This window comes from Cebidichthys violaceus, unplaced genomic scaffold (genome assembly GCF_023349555.1).
Source record: "Cebidichthys violaceus isolate CVI_PGR_0920_01 unplaced genomic scaffold, fCebVio1.0.p SCAF_20, whole genome shotgun sequence".
NCBI classification, from domain to species: Eukaryota; Metazoa; Chordata; class Actinopteri; order Perciformes; family Stichaeidae; genus Cebidichthys; species Cebidichthys violaceus.
In genome coordinates, this window is record NW_027176373.1 from 4,907,581 (window position 1) to 4,925,147 (window position 17,567).

General features: G+C 41.7%; 1 protein-coding gene across 2 annotated transcripts in view; it reads right to left on the bottom strand.

Moving 5' to 3' along the window:
• LOC137876312 (disks large homolog 4) overlaps positions 1-17,567 on the bottom strand; it is a 61,988-nt gene that overhangs the window by 43,984 nt on the left and 437 nt on the right. Inside the window, exon 1 of one of the 2 annotated variants that reach the window (XM_068715778.1) lies at positions 8,303-8,598. The exons of the other annotated variant lie outside the window; for it this stretch is intronic. Coding sequence (XP_068571879.1) covers positions 8,303-8,344 — 42 coding nt within the window. The 5' untranslated portion in view covers positions 8,345-8,598. Of the gene's footprint in view, positions 1-8,302; positions 8,599-17,567 lie in introns of those variants that run through there. 2 annotated transcript variants of the gene reach the window in all.

The following is a 17,567-nucleotide window of genomic DNA, read 5'->3' on the forward strand; positions in this document are numbered from 1 at the left end:
GTGTCGCTTTGTCAGGAAACTATATTCTTTATAGTTAACTCAAAGACACGAGAAAACAGTCAATTAATCAATACAAAACTATCTAAGAAAGCAACCTGTACAATGATGTGATGTGAGCGCCATATACAGCTAGATAATCCTCAGTCTTGATCACGTAATAGAAATAGATATTGTGCGTTTCAGTGTGTGGGCATGGCCTTGTTCACACTCTTCTTTTATACTCTCGATGCATGACGTTGATATTCCTCACACTCTAACTTTACACTTTGACTCTCGTCTGTGATCACATAAGAAGACTTTTCATGCCCACAACAGTTTCCATGGATATTGCTTCATAAAAAAAGAAAACCTTGTCCTTGATTGCAGCAGTGAATAAAGGACTCTGGCATTGACTGAACCTTGTCAAGGATTACATCAATGAGTAACAGGTTTGCAGTAGGCCACCCATAGAAATAGATTCTATTATTATCAATAGATTTTATCTTATATTATATATCTATTTCTATGAGGACACCTCTTCAAAATCATACATGGCTGGTTCCACGCTTTTTATTCACACAGTTTTTCTGTTTGTGCTCCTTGTACCATACTCCACTCTGAAAAGTAACCGACTGATCTCTTGATACGAGTTCCTTAGGCGTGATCTAAAACAGGAGCAACATCTTATCATCTAATAAACAATTTGCCACATTGCAGGAAGCTCATAACAATAAAAGCCCTTTTGAATTAGAGGGTCTAAATTGGAGGACGTTAAGAAAAGAAAGATGTGTGAAAATCTGTGAATATTTTTTATTAAGTTGATAATCAGTCGCCATTTAAGTTTAGAGATAACGTTGAAAATAATGGAAAATCTGCAATTTCACCTCTCTTTTGCTACAGTAATAACTATGTGTATCTGATTTCTTAACCATGGTTCTGCTTTGACTTGAAATAATAGTTGACAGAAAAAGAACAGAGACCTTTTCATTTCTCAGTCCACCGAGCTCTGACATGTATAAGAACAGCAGGGGGGGAAGTCAAGTCATGTTAGCTGCCTCTCAGTGGTTTCACAGAAACACACCGTTCTCACAGACATGTCATTGAAAGGCTTCTTTCTTTTTTTATAACCCTCCTGTATGTTGGGCCAACCTATTCGATTGTATTGTAACAACATGTTTCTTCTGTGTCTTCATACAGATAAGTAGATTTATTTTTAAGCAATACATTAAGATGTATGTAACGCGGCGTATAATCATAGATGCAGCATCATTTCTATGTACTGTAAATGGCTTCCCCCTTCCACTACAGTATTATGTAAGCGTGGGAGTCGCATGGAAACCTGAACTGTGATGTTCCAGTGTTGAGTATAGCAATAACATCCTAGTGCTGCATTGTGTGTGTGTGTGTGTGTGTGTGTGTGTGTGTGTGTGTGTGTGTGTGTGTGTGTGTGAGAGAGAGAGAGAGAGAGAACCCCAAAAGAGCCAGTGTTTCCATGACAACATCTGCAGGGGGTGGCAGATCCCTAACAAATAGTCCACTTTCCAGCAGCAGCATTGTGGTCACGGCGTCCTTACGACGACTGCTTCTGTCACAGGTGATCGTGCGCACAAAGGCCGTCGCCTCACGCTACTACTACATGCGTCACATGCCATGACACATGCAAGTGTTTTTCTCGAATTCACAGAGAATATTAAGAAGCACTGTGACTCGAGGAGCAAGCTGCTAGTGCTGGCATTATTCACAACTGGCTGTTATAGCAGCTCACTGAGCCTGTGAGTGCCAGAAAATGGTGCTAAGCCTAATGCACTGTAGGCTGAGCCAGATGTGCCATACGTCACATTTTCTCATCTTTTCTGCAAGCCTTGGTAGGTTGTTTTTTTTTGGAATCTTGTTATTATGAGTGGTTGAAAAACAAACACATTCCATTAATGATTTACATTTACATAAGAGATCCATGCATTATCAAAACCTGACTGTATGCAATCTGAAGTATATGATCCAGAGTAAAAAAATGCCTCTTTTTATGTCTCTGTATGTCAAGGATTTTAGATTAAATTAACGATTTCATATTATTTAGTTCTGGTCCACAAATTTATCAAAATATGCCCAATTACAATTAAGCAGCAACTACTTTTTTTTTTTTTTTTTTTACAAATATGCACATTCATATTGTTCAATTGTTCCCATGAAAACTGTGAATTACAACAGTTTTATAAAACTTGCATTTTTAAAATTTTTCCTCCACATCCTCCAATGTCTATTAACAATGAACTATAGAATCACCTCAATTCTGACAGTAATAATAAAGGAACAAATAAAAACAGACATCATCTGAGGACATTTTTTTTCCGCTGCTTGAACTCTCTGTAGTGTACGATGTGTTTCCACCCTATAGTCTGTTATAAGTGCAGCACATTCAAACTACACTCAAAATGTGTCTTCCTTATTTCACGTTTGCGTGTCCTTTAGCTACATTCAGGTAAGCCCACACTACTACTAACTCCCCTCTCATGTAAGGAAAGCAGGGTATCTAACCTACCTAAAATGTAGATCACACTTACACAACACACATCCAGTCTTCAGCCTTCTATAACCCCCAGCACTCTGCAGCTTTGACACTGAAGTAGTCTAACTAAAGTGCAAACACAACTGGGAATCTCCTGAGGCTCTCAGACTGCCTCGGCTCTACTGACTAGGAAAACACCCTAGGTGAGAATTGTAGTATTACACACCTACACAGAACCTGCTGTATCTGATTCCTCTCGGCTTGAATATTTGATTTCACCTGTTCTCACTAGACAACACTGTCGCTTCAAAAAGGAAATGGTCGGCTGAAACATTAGCAAGAAGTGAAATAGAGAGGAGTGTCTAAACAAGTTAACTCACTCTGCACAATGTCAGGGCAAGTAGGACTTTATGGTCACCCTTAAAACACTTTCCACATCCCCCATAAATAGCACGGGGATTATTTCTCCCTAGTGAAATAAATAAAACAACGTTGCGCCAAAAACCTGCACACCCTGTGGCAGAGCCTTGCCTCACCTCAGCTGCAGGTGCAACAGCAGCACCCAAAGGTCGCTCTACAGGCAAACTGTAATTCTTCACATCTGACATTCCTGCTTCTGTCTCTTGCAAAAACCACCCAGCTGTGTAAATTTAACATGCCAGAATGGAGTCATCACCAACAGTGATGACTCGGAGCACTGCTTTATGCATGAAGCATGGTGTGCGTGTTACACCTTCAACACACTTCAAAGGCCCCCCCCCAAAAAAAAAATTGATTAGCCCGGGAATACACTTGTTTTTCTCTCCGTTTGGTTGCTGCAGACATCCTTAGAGACAGTTATTAAATGGTTAAATTGAGCTCTCGGGGATAATTATCTGCACCACCCTCTGACTGGGATGAGAACATCTACACCATAATCACGAAAGCCAAACTGATGTTCATCTTCCTGTGACGAGGAAAGAATGTTTCACAGCAACTACCGGTCTAATTCTACACAGCCATCACCTCACTCCCTCCATCACGGTCTGCTTCTGCTGTGCCTCCTCCCACACTAAAGACAACAGCGCTGAGACGATCCTCTGCTAGCTGTCCTCCATCTGAGACTTATACATGTATGTTGGGAAAGAATGTGGACAAGCGATCGCTACGCACTGCCAGCTAAAATCTGTCTATTGTAAACCAGAACCACCTACAAGCCGAAAAGCTTTCTCTCAGCTAAAGCAGCCCCCATGTGCCTCTCCAGCCACATCGGCTGGCTCTGCCACAATATAACGTATATTCACCGTGTAACACAACACTCGTCTTCAAAATGAGTCTCATTTCACTTGTATTGTGTCCAGCTTATTTAGGTATTTTATAATGTTAAACGGCAATGAAACACATAATGTCAAATAGAGCAGAATGACTAGAGGAGGGATGGATTTACATATGAATAGAATTCAGATTTTTGGTAGACGATAGAAGTTGAAAATGTGTATTATGTTTTACTTTTACTCTTTTAATCTACATTTAAACATTTTAATCATAGCACTATTTAGTAAATGCTCTCTGCTGTCTTGTGAAACTGTGTGCTGCTTTACCTTGCTAAATCTAATAACTGGTATCACATACCTTAGACGGTCAAGACACACACACACACACACACACACACGACTAAGATACATACTTTTTTGTACCAAATATCTTTTAAAGGAACACACTATGGTATCACTCCATAGTGTTGAAAAGCCGTTGTCATGTTTTCTGTAGCAACTTCTATCACCAACTGAACTATTCTGTTAGCAGTAGATGGTGGTAAGTGTTTATTTGGCTTGGGGCATCACTATAGCTCAGTCCATAATTAGACATGGAATTTGCATTGTGGGATTGTGTAAGTTCTCCGTCATGACCACAGCCAGGACTATCTGACTAAATGGCCAGTAGATTACTAATCATTACATTATATTCATGTAAGGGTGATAACAGTAGATGCTTCTTCCTTCCTTATGAACCAGTAATGAGCCAGTTATATTGACAGTATTTAACCTTCTAGATCAATGGTCAGTACTATATGAGTGAATCAAGTATAACATTCGATTTGTCTACTGCTATGCTCTGGTGTTGACTGAACAACTTTAAAATAAAACTCTGAAGTTGTCTTTACGGATTGCTTCGTTAATGAAGGCAACTTGGCCAAAAGCATTTGGTGAATAAAGCCCAGTGCTGGAGAAGAGTTGTGTGACAACTTTTAATTACAAAGGACTCCCATTGAAGCTCACACGGATCTGCACCTCGCTGTGTGAGTGGCTTCTCAAATTTAGAAATTGCCTCATCCTTTTAACAGAGTAGAAGTATTCTTTTGGAGCCACCTCTGATGGAATGCAACAAAGAGGCTCGGACCACCACTGATTTGGCTCGGCGTTTAGCGAGCACAGCAGGGCGCCAGTCTGGTCAGCCACGGCATCGCTTCTAGCCAAGATGATAGAAAGCAGAGCCGCCAGGTGCCAACAGGTAGAGCCGACTGGCAGTGTCTACGCTCCAGTTACCCACCACTCCCATCTGAGAGGGAGTCACGTCACCTCTAGTTCACACACATACACTGTGTACCTCAAACTCTGTTGCGGGCAAAATTGAAAACTTGCGTGTGTGTGTGTGTGTGTGTGTGTGTGTGTGTGTGTGTGTGTGTGTGTGTGTGTGTGTGTGTGTGTGTGATTAAAGGTTTTTAAACCGGAGGAAGCACCGCTCACAAAAGGAAGAAAAGAACTGCATATACTCAGTTGACCCAACTAGCAGTAACTTAGGAGCACATAGTAATTAACAGCTTACTATAATTACCCAGCATGCTAACTGGTAAGGAAATGTTTGGTTGAATATGGGCTCTTCAAACAATTATAGAAAAGAGGATGAGAACCACACAATAAAAGGCATTGCTTCTTTTTTAAACCGGTAACTAACTGCAATGACCTGCTTTTTGAAATTTGTGTTCAACAATTTAACAGAACTTTAAACTACATTATGATCCAGGACGCTACAGCTCCATCAGATCCGATGAGTGTGAGACATGAATAGGTGACATGTCAACAATATGACTTGGTATGACGCACGATTCATGACAAAGCAGACAACATCCCATTATCTGATCAGGTAGAGCAGTAAGAGATATAATTAAAGCTTTACATGGCAGTAGAATAGCAAGATGTTGAAACATCAATTCAGAGAAAGGACTAACGGAAGACAATGGGTGCATAAATACAGCACAAATCAAATGTATTTTCTAGTATAGTGTTGTGACACCATGATTTTGACTCGTCTAGCAAGACTATTGGGGGGGGTCATGTTGCCTTAAAATCACTCTGAGGTTAAACTGCCGACTCTCAGCTATAAAAACAGGGGTTTACATCCACAGTAGGAAATACAGCCCTTTACTGTCCCCCTGTTATCAGACAAAAAGTAGCTGAACTCATCATATGTGATTGGAATTCCCTTTGCGACCCACAGACCTCAACAGACTCTTGGTATCTTCCCTGGTGATGCTCTGACAGTCCTACATTGCAGCCATCTTCACCTCTTGCTTGTATTGTTTTTTTTGTCGTCAGTGTGGTCCTCTGGAAATCATGCACATGCTCAGTTGACCCTCGGCCAGTCAAAAGAATCTCCTTTGTTGCTTTGGCTGTATGTTAAGAATCAATTCCCTGCAGATAAAGCGTTGCGCAATGAGTCCTGATGCATTCAGTTGGGTCTGAGCACTGTTTTCTGTATACTTCCATATTCACCCTGCTGCCGCCGTCAGAAGGGAAATTATCAATGCACTCAAGTGCGATGACTCCACTGGTCCATTTCATCACCTCCACTATGTTTGACAAATGAAGTGGCATGCCTTACATTATGAGCCGTTTCTATTTTTCTTTGATCTTTTCCATCACTCTGGCACAGGTCGGTCTTTGTCTCGTCTCTCCATAACTCTGCAGGTTTTCTGGAGCACTCCATGCTGTAACTGTAACCTGGCCTTTAGGGTCGCATCTTGTGGCGAACCTGCACAGGTTTTACACGTGTTGTCTTGTTCTGACGCTTGTCTCTGATACATGACACATCCTGGAGTGTCTTCTTGATCTGTTCTTGTTTTTTTTGTCAAACTTCCAGTTGTTCCTCTGTCATCCACTCTACTGGTCTTCCCTTCTCAAGCAGGTTGTTCACAGTTGCTGAAGTCAAAAGTGCTTTATTGTTTTTTTAAAGGTTCTCTGTGGAGTTTTAGACCTGTTTTCTATATGAGAGGGTCCCCGACATGCAGATGATACACATTCCTACCAATGGTGTCACACTTTCCCACTGATTTACAGATGATGGTAACCCTACAACAAAGACCGGATGAATACAACGTAGGATTTAAAATCAGCTTTTCAAATGTTTTTCGTGGAAGGAAATGCACTCGAAAAGTTTGTTAGACCTCAAGGATACACACAGTGTGAATTTTGGTGAATAACACTGAATGTAATCATTACATGTTTTTGTTTACAAGAAAACTCCACAGAGCACCTTTAACTGTTGATTTTGACATCCGAAAGTTTTTGGCTCAGCCTCATGTTGGCCTGCTTCACTGGCAATGATGACACATCTTTGGTCTTCACGCTGACAGACAACAACAGATTCTTAATGTCACAACTAGAACAACCTCCAGATCTTTCCACATTGTGTCCCCTAAAATCTGGGGACATTTGCCAACAACCCTAAATTAAAGAAGAATCGTGACTTCGTTTCATTTTAAAACCCGACATGCCAGTGCACAGGGACACAGGGTCAATGTCCTATAATTTATTAACTGCATTGTATACTCCAATCACAACGTCAATTTACAGTATAAATCTGTTGCCCAATAAACTGCGATTCAAACTGAAACTGAAGGCTTAAATTTGTGTTCTCATTTCCAATAACAACACACACACACACACACACACACACACACACACACACACACACACACACACACACACACACACACACATCAACACGCGTAACACGCAACCATCCCAATACAAGCTTGTCATGTCTACTCTGCTAATTTAGGCTGGAGGAGCTCTGGATTTCTCTTGGCTTCTCAGTGTTTACATTCAACACACACATCTGCATACAGTGTGTGTATATATACGCATCAACATAATGGTACCTGTACGCCTTGGACGTGACGAAAACCCATTCTCTCACCTCTAACCCTAATCTATAGCCCTATCCCTGATGTTGATCCTTAACCCTAAAAATGACACAACCTCTTTATAAGTGACGTCAATTTCTTTTTTTGTCAACTGGAGGATTGTCCTCATCTTCGAGCGCTGTGCTTGTGTCCTTGTGTCCTCACAAGGATAGAGGTGCACAAAAATATGAATAATATTCAGATATACATAGCTAAAACTTCTCCAAACAGAGAATAAAAACATTGCATCCATGAATCTTTGTAATGCTGCTATAATCAACAAGTCTGCTGGAGTTTTACTCCTACTGCGTGTCTAAACATGCACACACACACACACACACACACACACACACACACCCACATGTGCCAGGCCACGTTCATACGTAATACCCAAAGTGCATGAATAAACCTACCCGGAGCACACGCACAAAGAGAGCGAAAAAATTCCTCGTACACATATTTCAGATGAATCTGTGACAGTGACGGAGATTGCGAGCATGTTCGATGCAATATGCAATAGATGTAGAAGCAGACCTCCCCAAAAGCCTGCCAGAACGACTCGCAGACTTTAAAGCTAACATGCAAAACAGAGGCAGCAACAGAGAGAGATGGAAGGAGAAGAACGACACGAACGGAGAGGTGAATTTACCTACCACACACGGGCAGAGCGAAGGGAGCTTAGTGCGGCCCTTCATGAGCGAGAGACAGAGGATAAACAGCCTCCCAGACACCCGCAGTAGAGGAGGAGAGGGATGGGGAGAGAGAGAGATGGGAGGCTGGGGAAGGGTAAGGGGAAATAAAAAAGAGGGAGGGGGAGAGAGGGAAGGGGAAGGGGGGGTGTCGTAGCAGACGAGGAGAGGGAGTTTTCCTGGAAGCCAGAGTTGTTGGTGTTGGATGTATCTTGATGTTAAAGGCAAGGGTCTGAACAGAGAGGACTGGCAGCCTGCTCCAGCCGTGACTCATAAAATATGTTTGTCACTGCTGGTGAGTGAGGGAGGGGAGAAAAGGAGACGTAGAGAAGCAGAGTGAAGCTTCTGTATTATTTTTCGTCTCTCTTTTTTTTAATCTGAAGTAAACACGACGGTGGGCTTCCATCAACGCTGCTCTTTGCTCCCTCTTTGACACACACACACACACACACACACACACACACACACACACACACACACACACACTTCAAGTAAAGGCTGAATGTCAAGATGATGATTTAAAATGAGGACAGTTTTGACACGGATACCTCTGTTATGCAACCATTATGTAATTACATATTTATCTGTTTGCACCTAGTGTTTTAACTGTAGCCGCTGTGTTTATTTGTGAGGTGTATATTCACTTCATTGCCGTCATCTGCTGCTCACACGTGAAGACGTGAATATACATCACCAGCCAAATTTATGAAGGACACTCCATAATGGCCCCGTCGATGTGGAGACTCAAAAAAAATCTTGTGAACACTTCAAACACTGAAACTATTAAGTGGCCGATGAGTCGATGAACATTTTGATAATCAATGAATTGCTTGTCATCTATTAAGCAAACATTTGCTGGATCCATTTCACAAATGCAAGAATTTGCTTCTTTTCTCTGTTTTATTTTGTATTCTAAATTGAATGCATGAGTTGTTTGGGCTTTGGGAAACTGTGCAGATGATTTTTCACTATTTTGTGATATTCTATTACTGAACCGTTTTTTTTAGATATGTTAAGATGTAATCGTAATCATTTGTCGGAGGTCTTTGTAATCTCTTGTCAAGCCTCAGAATAGTGAAAAACATATTGGTAGTTTGGGGGAAAGAAAATCAGTTTTGTGGAATGTGCAAAGATGTTGCCCGTTGGCAAAGAGGAACCCATTTTCTTGTTGATCTATATCTATATGTCATATATCATATGTCATATATCATTGATAGTGTGTGTAAATGTGTCTCAAGTATTTGCACTCAAGTCCTAAGTCCTAAACTTTGAATTTACAGTCCTAAATAAGTCATAACGAGCGCTTCACTAACTATAATGCCATTTGCACCTCATTCTGTAGTTTTCGACCCTCATATTTTGCATACTGCAATTCCTTTTTCTTTTTTTTTTGAACCGCCGCATAGTTTTTGTACCTGAACAAAATTATCTTTGGTATCTGTTTTTTTCCAAACTGCCTCTTCGTGACGTAACATTAGTTCTTTGTGGTTTTCTCCTGCAACATGAATGAATGCTGTTGGGATTGTTGGGGAAGTGTTGACTTGCTGGGAATGAATTGCATCACCTTCGTTGATTCAGGGAATTATAGAAAATTAATAGATTTTTGAATAACATTTGAATCTTTAGGCTTGGGGGAAGATATCAAGTACTTGTACTGTATGTCAAATCAAGATCAAACATTCTATAAAGGTTATAGATTATAGTTCATGTTTCATTTTGTCTACTGTACTTTCTCACCTTACTAGTGCACATCAGCCCAACACAGTCATATCAATGAAAGGTGTAAAGCAGCAGGTGTTACAAAAGGTTTTCACCTGGCAAAAGATATTTGATTTATTTGGCTAGACACCATTTAAGGATAGGCAATTTTAATTTTCATGTCTACACATTGTGTTGATATGGACATACAGCTATATATTCAAGGAATTTGTCTTTTTTAAACATTTGTTTGATGTTTTATTGTAAATATTTAGAATAAAATCTGTGACTTCGGTGTTTTGTGCAACTAGTACTCCAAATTGTTAGTATCTTTTCTTTAATGGTTGAGAAATCAAAGCTTCTCTTAAAGTATTATGTTTTTTGTCCTATTCAGCTAACTAGCTAGTGGGCTAGTTAGCTTAGAGACACTTGATCAATCTTTACAATATTAACATTTCATTTGTCCACACCAATAATTTAATCAGTGCAGTCAGTATTTTGACACTAAATATAATTCTGCGTCCACTCTGATTCACATAGTAGCTTAATTGGCAACATAATGGGTGTGATTGTTTGTAGTTTGTGCTCTTGCCCTCTCAGGCTCCGATCCTCTCTGCTATACACGGCTGTATTAAGGGTGAAGCAGAGTTGAGCGAGGGAATAAACAGAGTAAATGCACCGTGACCCCATTGGGCTGCTTTACAGTGGACTTCTGTCGGGTGATGGATGGGTTATGACACCTGCGGAGGTTAGGCCCAAAGCCCTCTGGACCTCGGCGGCGCACACTGAGCTGTGGCTTCGGCATCAGCCTCACTGTCTGTGACTAAAGACAACTGGAGCACGTCGTGACATTTCCATCTGGAATGAAGCCCCGTGCTGTTAGAACAGTGTCAAACGCTGTGCAACCCGCCGATCCAGTCGCATAAAACCAAACATTAATTTTCTATTCTCCGCATTCATGAGCATTCTCTGCTGCCGCCTACACAGAGGTCATCCTCCTACCTGCACACTGTGGGCTTCACATTATCAGCACCCTTCAATGGCAGGGCTCTCTCTCTCTCTCGCTCTCTTTCTCTCTCTCTCTCTCGCTCTCTCTCTCTCTCTCTCTCTCTCTCTCCTTTCATCTCTATTCTCTCCGTGATGATACCCCTGCCATGTTGTCATGGCAACAATCGGGCCCTGATTGCTCGGTTGCTAGGCAACTGACATCACCTATAAGAGGAACACGAAGATACAAAAAAGCCAGAGACAAACAAATCACAGAAATAATGTGCGCTCATACGTTACTGTGTGGCGTGCGAGCGCGTCGGGTGTTTGAAGTCTCTCCGTGTCATTTGCTCATGTCACGTTTTTCATTCAAATGTTTCACTTTTCTTTTTTGTCGGTGCTAAAGCCACACATGTAGGCGGCAAGCATGCAAAGCGTACAGGTACTCTGGGCAGTCTTCTGCTTCTTTGCCAAACAGGAGGTTGGAAAACCTCTGAATCCATGACCTTAATTTCAGATGAGAACATTGCGGCAGGTCTGTGACAAGGGACTGCTCATGAATAACTGATACAGGATCCAGCAATTTCCTATTAATTATGAGGGGAAAAAAACGCACGGCCTTGACCTCAGCGAATGCAGACCATGTATGCACTCTAAGGCTCGGGCTGATGTTGCATAATGTAGTGTCCACATATCCAGCTGCTTGCGTGGACACAAGGAAGCTCACATTTGACAGGTTTCCCTGAGCCAGATTGTCGTGGACTCCTGTGCTGTAGTTTAACAACATGCCACAAGGTGTCATCGTGTGCTGTAGTGAATAATATGATCCCACCACTGTAAGAAAATCTGATCCCATTTGCAAGGCTAATGCAGGAGCTATTCATATCGATGATATCATCACTACCGTCGCTGTCGTTCTGGTTTTCCGTCATTTTTCTTCCACCTTTCTTATCTCTGCACTCCTGCACGTCCCCAGTCCCACCCCAGCACTACACATTGACAAACACACTCTGATTACATAACATATGTTAAGTTAGTTGACTCTTTTAACTAAAATGCCTATAGTGTGGACACACAGTTTTATTACAGAGGCCCTGAGCAGTTGGCCCTCCTTAACCATGACTACTTAATGAGGCCCACAGGACCTCTTCTATTGAATCTGCCCACATCTTTAAATGTACATCATCATCGCTATTGATTTACTTATTCCTATTTACAGAATTACTGCAACAATTTGTTCTTGTGTACATCCGTGTTAGAGCAGAGTGGTCGTCGGCCACAGTCTTCCTCCCGGTCCTGCTCATGTTTCGCCATTAGCCTCCTCAGTCAATGTGAGACGACAAAGTCTCCAGCCCAAACAGGCCTTGATGGATCTAATCTGTCACCTGTCATATGGTCAATTTCAAGACAGACAGCGATGCTGAAAGCCAAAACACTGAAATTAGGCAGCAGAGCCTGTAAGCAGAGCCTGTAAGCAGAGCCTGTAAGCAGGGTCTGCTGGTGGACAGCTGCGAGTGGGCTGTTTTTTTATATAATTAAGATGAAAAGGAAAAATTTGAGGATTTTTTCCATTCAGTTTTTTTTTACTAGAGATGTCTTAGGTTCTTTTCTGTTTACAATGTACATATTTCACTTTAAATTCCCTTAATGTTAAATCAACAAAGTGATGATGCACCAGTGTGACCAAAGAGAAGGGTGTTTAAGCCGTGCACTATGAAAGAAATGTGCCTTTTCCTTTCATAGATGGAAAGATTGAAATATTTCATGAAAAACACTAAAAAGTATAAAGATACAGACTGAGCCGATGGCCTCGCCACATTGTGTCATTCTGAAATATCCATTAATAGTATCTAAGCATTCAAGGTGAGATTCAAAAGAAATGATTAAGCATTGCTCATCGAGAGGCGAGGGAAGCAAAAGACAGCACAGATTGTGTTGTATGCATTTGACAAAGAAGAAGCTCTTAACAGCCTCTTTTCTGGTGGGGGTGGCGGGCATCATGAAGTAGTTGAGAGGCGAGAGGTTGGCATTGCATGGGCAACATGTTGTCATAGAAAGAGACTGATGAGCTGGGATGAGCCCAAATATGAAGTCAACTCTGCAAGCTCAAGAAGATGTTGAAAAAAATGCAGCGATTCGACGTTCTGAGTCGAGACCACTGATAAAAGTTGCAAGACATCCAAGGTTTAATTTCTGCAACAACACCACTCATAGTTGCAGCTGCTTGAATTCAGCAGCTGCAGTAGGAATTAGCATCATACAAGCGAGCCTCTACCTCCTGTTTAATTAGACCTGACAAGTTTTCGAAAGACATGCACTTGCACCAAATTTCTTTGCTCGAGCAAGGCTGCAGTTTCACAGTGCGGAAGCCACTTGTGCTGGATGCTCTGTGGTTTGTGTGAGTTCTGTCTGATCATGTAGGTGTGTGGCTTTCTTTCGGGAAAGCGGTTGAATGTGTGGGTGAGAGGTGCAAAATATGTAAAAAAAAAAATAAAAAAAAAGGCGAAACGAAAACCCGTAGCTGACCACAGAGATTTGCAATATTTTCTTCATGAGCTCAAAAGCAAGCTGTCATTTGAGCAGGGATGATGACGGAGAAATCAAAACCGACCTATATATAAACACATCTCTGCTATCTCCTCGATTTTGCTGTGTGTTGTTTCGGACAATAGAGGACCTCGGCGCTGTGCAGTCGTGGCATCAGACCGGGGCGAGCCCTGCTTCCCTCACTGTGCCCTGGGAGCAACTTGGCAGGATCAGTGTCTCTGTGGCTGCATACAAAGGCCTCGTGGAAGCTCGTGCCCTTGAGCGGAGATCATATGAGCTCTCCACTGGATCACTAATCTTAACCCACAGCACACTGTCACACACTCGTACAGACACGCATCACACAGCGCCGTGAACGGACACTTGTTTAGACGAGCAGAATCGTGGACGGGCTGAGTGAATACCGAGCGGAGGGTTTTAGCTTAACTCCATTTTGGAGACTCTTAGGGACTGGAGCAAGATGCAGCAGCCATAAGCTCCTCACCCTTGAATGCACGCACGCTTTCACAAGATATAAATATTCATATATATTGAACCGTAAGAACAGCTGGCAGCACAAAATAATCACAAATGTTAGTACTAAAACCCATTCCGGGAAGAAGATGTCCATGTTGGAGCATGAAGCCATACATGATGCCAATAATGTGCACTTGAAGCTGCTGACTTTGACTACATCTTGTCAAATGTATAATTTATTTTGAAGGAGCACTAACTAGGGAAGCCTTGAAAGTGCTGAAGAGGAGGACAGGAGGTAAGCTAGAGAGCAGAGAGCAGGAAAGAGGAGAGTAAGCAGAAGGGGGAAGGAGGTAAAATGAGATAAAGGAAAGAGGAAGCTGGAAGGGAGGACTGAGTGAGGGATTACAGAGGTGAAGGAGGCAGAGAGGACAAAAAAATGTGGAATTGGAAATGTGAGAGCAGAGAAGTGGAACGGGGGTGACAACGGGGAGAGGAGTGATAATCAAAGGGGTGTAAGACTAGCGAAGCAGGAGGAAGGCGGTTAGGAGTTAGCAGAAACTCCTTTCCACACAGGAGACACATTCTCTACTGCAATCATTTTTCTATCAGACATTGTGATAGCTTTAAGAGAAGTGGCTTTCAGAGCTTAAATCTCTTTTACTGTGTACACCATCTTTGTTCTCGCCTCTCAAACATCAAATCGTCCTTCTCTGACTCCATGCAGGGAGGGAGAGTCAAAGGTATTGTCAGGCTCGCAACCAAATATAAATCCTGTGACGTCTCCTCAAGCTGATATGCCTTAATACTCCAGTTCTTAATGTTATGTAATAATACCTCTGTATGAAGTACAGCCATCCTAAGCAGCTATTTCATATTTAGTTTTTAGGGCTGCACATAACTGATATTTTCATTGTTGATTAATCTGTCGAGTATTAGTTGTTTGGTCTCAGAAAATTGTGAAAATATTGATCCATGTTTCCCAAAGCATCGAGAAGAACGCACCAAATGTCTTGTTTTGTCCACAACTCAAAGATATTTAGTTTACTGTCACTAATATTCACATTTAAGAAGTTGGGATCAGATGATTTGGGCTTTTTTTTTTTCTTGAAAAATCACTCAAATCGATCAATTGATTATCAAAATAGTTGCAGATTAATTGAATAGTTGACAACTTAATCGATCAGCCTTGAACATCTTATAATGACCGAGCTTAATTCAACCTCATCAGTATTTCTTGTGTTTTTTGGAGTTGGTTTGTCCTAAAACCTCAAAGGATTGTCATTACAACATACAGACAATTGATTATGTCTCACATAGCATGTCTCTGAGGCTTTGAAGATAGAATGCAATCTTCCCTCATATTTTAAGGTTTGAACTTACCAGCATTATAAAAGGAAAATAAATACTTTTCCAATTTTATCTTGATTGCCTCAAGGACGAAACAATCCTATTCAAATAATACTAACCCCTTCTTTGTATAACGGGTTCTATCTTAAATGCTCTTTATTTTTCCTCACAGAATTGCAGTAATTCTGCCTCTATTGCTACCAAAAGAGCCCCAATCATTACTATCTCATTGGAAATTCAAGGTTCAGGTGAATTCCTCAACGAGGAAACAAAACAACACATTTTAGCCTAAGTGTGTACCGTTGTATTGCCCGAGCTGCTATTCTTCAAACTTAAAGCAGCATTCAGTCCAGTGGTGCTTAACTTGGCGTGCTGTGTATACAGGGTTACCAGATGTTTGTCACTCACTGGCCGTCTCTGGCTTCACCCACACAGCAAAACTTTGTTGCGCCGGCGTGCACGGGAAGGCAACATTGTTCACATAACCTGTTCTAGTATGTGGGTGTCAGGAAAACAGCTCACTCAGGGAGCTGCTCACCCATCATCATCTGCTACATGATGGCCAGCCCTACTCCTCACCTGCAATGCAGCCAGAATCCATTAAAGTTTAATAACGCATTTAAAGGAATACAACAGTTTTTGGCAAATCTGATCCACGATCAAGTTTAATTTGCACGCTGGTAAGACGAGCGAATCTCCAATACTGGGAATATCCATTTTTTATTCGCCTAATAATGTACAGTAGCTGATTTTATTTGTCCTGTGTGTTTTAAAGTCACATGTAGCCACTGCAATGGAAATCCAAACAAACATCACATTGGTTGATCAAAGACCTACTTTGCCAATCAATTCTTTTCCCACTTTTGTTTCCCTAACTTTCTCTTTTATAAACTGACCATCTGTCTCACAATCGCTTGGCAATAGTCAGGTTTTCTTTGCCAGCTTTACAGTAAGTCTTTTCTCACTTTTCTCGCAATTGCAGGATTCTAGAACCGCTTTGGTGAAATATCCACTGTTACCAACTGTGGTCTTTCACATTCAGTGTTTTCTTTTTTCTCCCCTAGCTAACTCAGTGAGTCACACTCAAGGCGAATAAGATGCATGAGGGACTGATGTTCCAGGCTTACGGAGAGATACCTCGACATTTTCATATTTATTTTTTATTTTCTCACAAAGCATTTGTCACACTGCATCGTGTTAGGTAACGATAAAGAGGCCTGTAGCACCGACAGTTAGCTCATTAGAGGAAGATGTGAAATCAAGTTTTCGCTTAGATTATGATCTATGTCACATTAACAGATATGTATTTAATGTTCATCAATGTACATCTACACATTGTAAAATGCTGTCTCCCTGACTGCGCCTACCTATCTATGTTTAACTGACCAATAATCTCTGTTGCCAAGGAAACTGAGAGGTTGATAAGCAAATGAAGGTAATGTGCCACAGTTAAACACAAATGTATGTAATACATCTGAAAGGGCCAGCTGCCCTCACTTCTACTCTACACACACTCAGTCCAAGTTAAAATTTCAAATGATCCCCACCTTCACACAGCTGTGAGAGTTGCTGTGTGTGTGTGTGTGTGTGTGTGTGTGTGTGTGTGTGTGTGTGTGTGCGTGTGTGCGTGTATTTCTGTTTCCTACTTTTTGTCATCACTTCCTGTTAGAAACTGGTGCAGCTGCCACCGTTTATTGTTCACCTGTTTTTGAATCTGCATGTCCACCCAGGTTATTCAAGGTCTAAAGCAGATTTTAACCGTCTGAACAAACCCCAGTGTGTGTGTGTCTAGAGTCGGACTACAAATAAAGCTCTTTAATTTTTTTATTTTTTTTTATTAGCCAATTTCATGATCAGGACTGCCTCCGTGCAGCGGCGTGCTGACGCTGAGCACATGTGTGTGTGATATAACACATCGCTCATGTCCTGTGTGTAAGAGGCAGATGTGTGCAGATGTACGGTGGGTATAGCTTTAACGTGTGCCTTATACGGTCGAGGTTAAGATAAAGCAGCTGAATTTATGAGCGGATTAGCATGCAGGATGCCCTCCCATGGTCCCTGACATATTCTGCAGCTCCGGCATGACACAAAGCCCCGCACAAGCAACTCAAGCGCCGGTTCTCTCCCGCTTTTTACTACATCCACGCAGGTCAGCCAGCCCCTGTTTATCCACTCACAAAGCATGACACAGAGT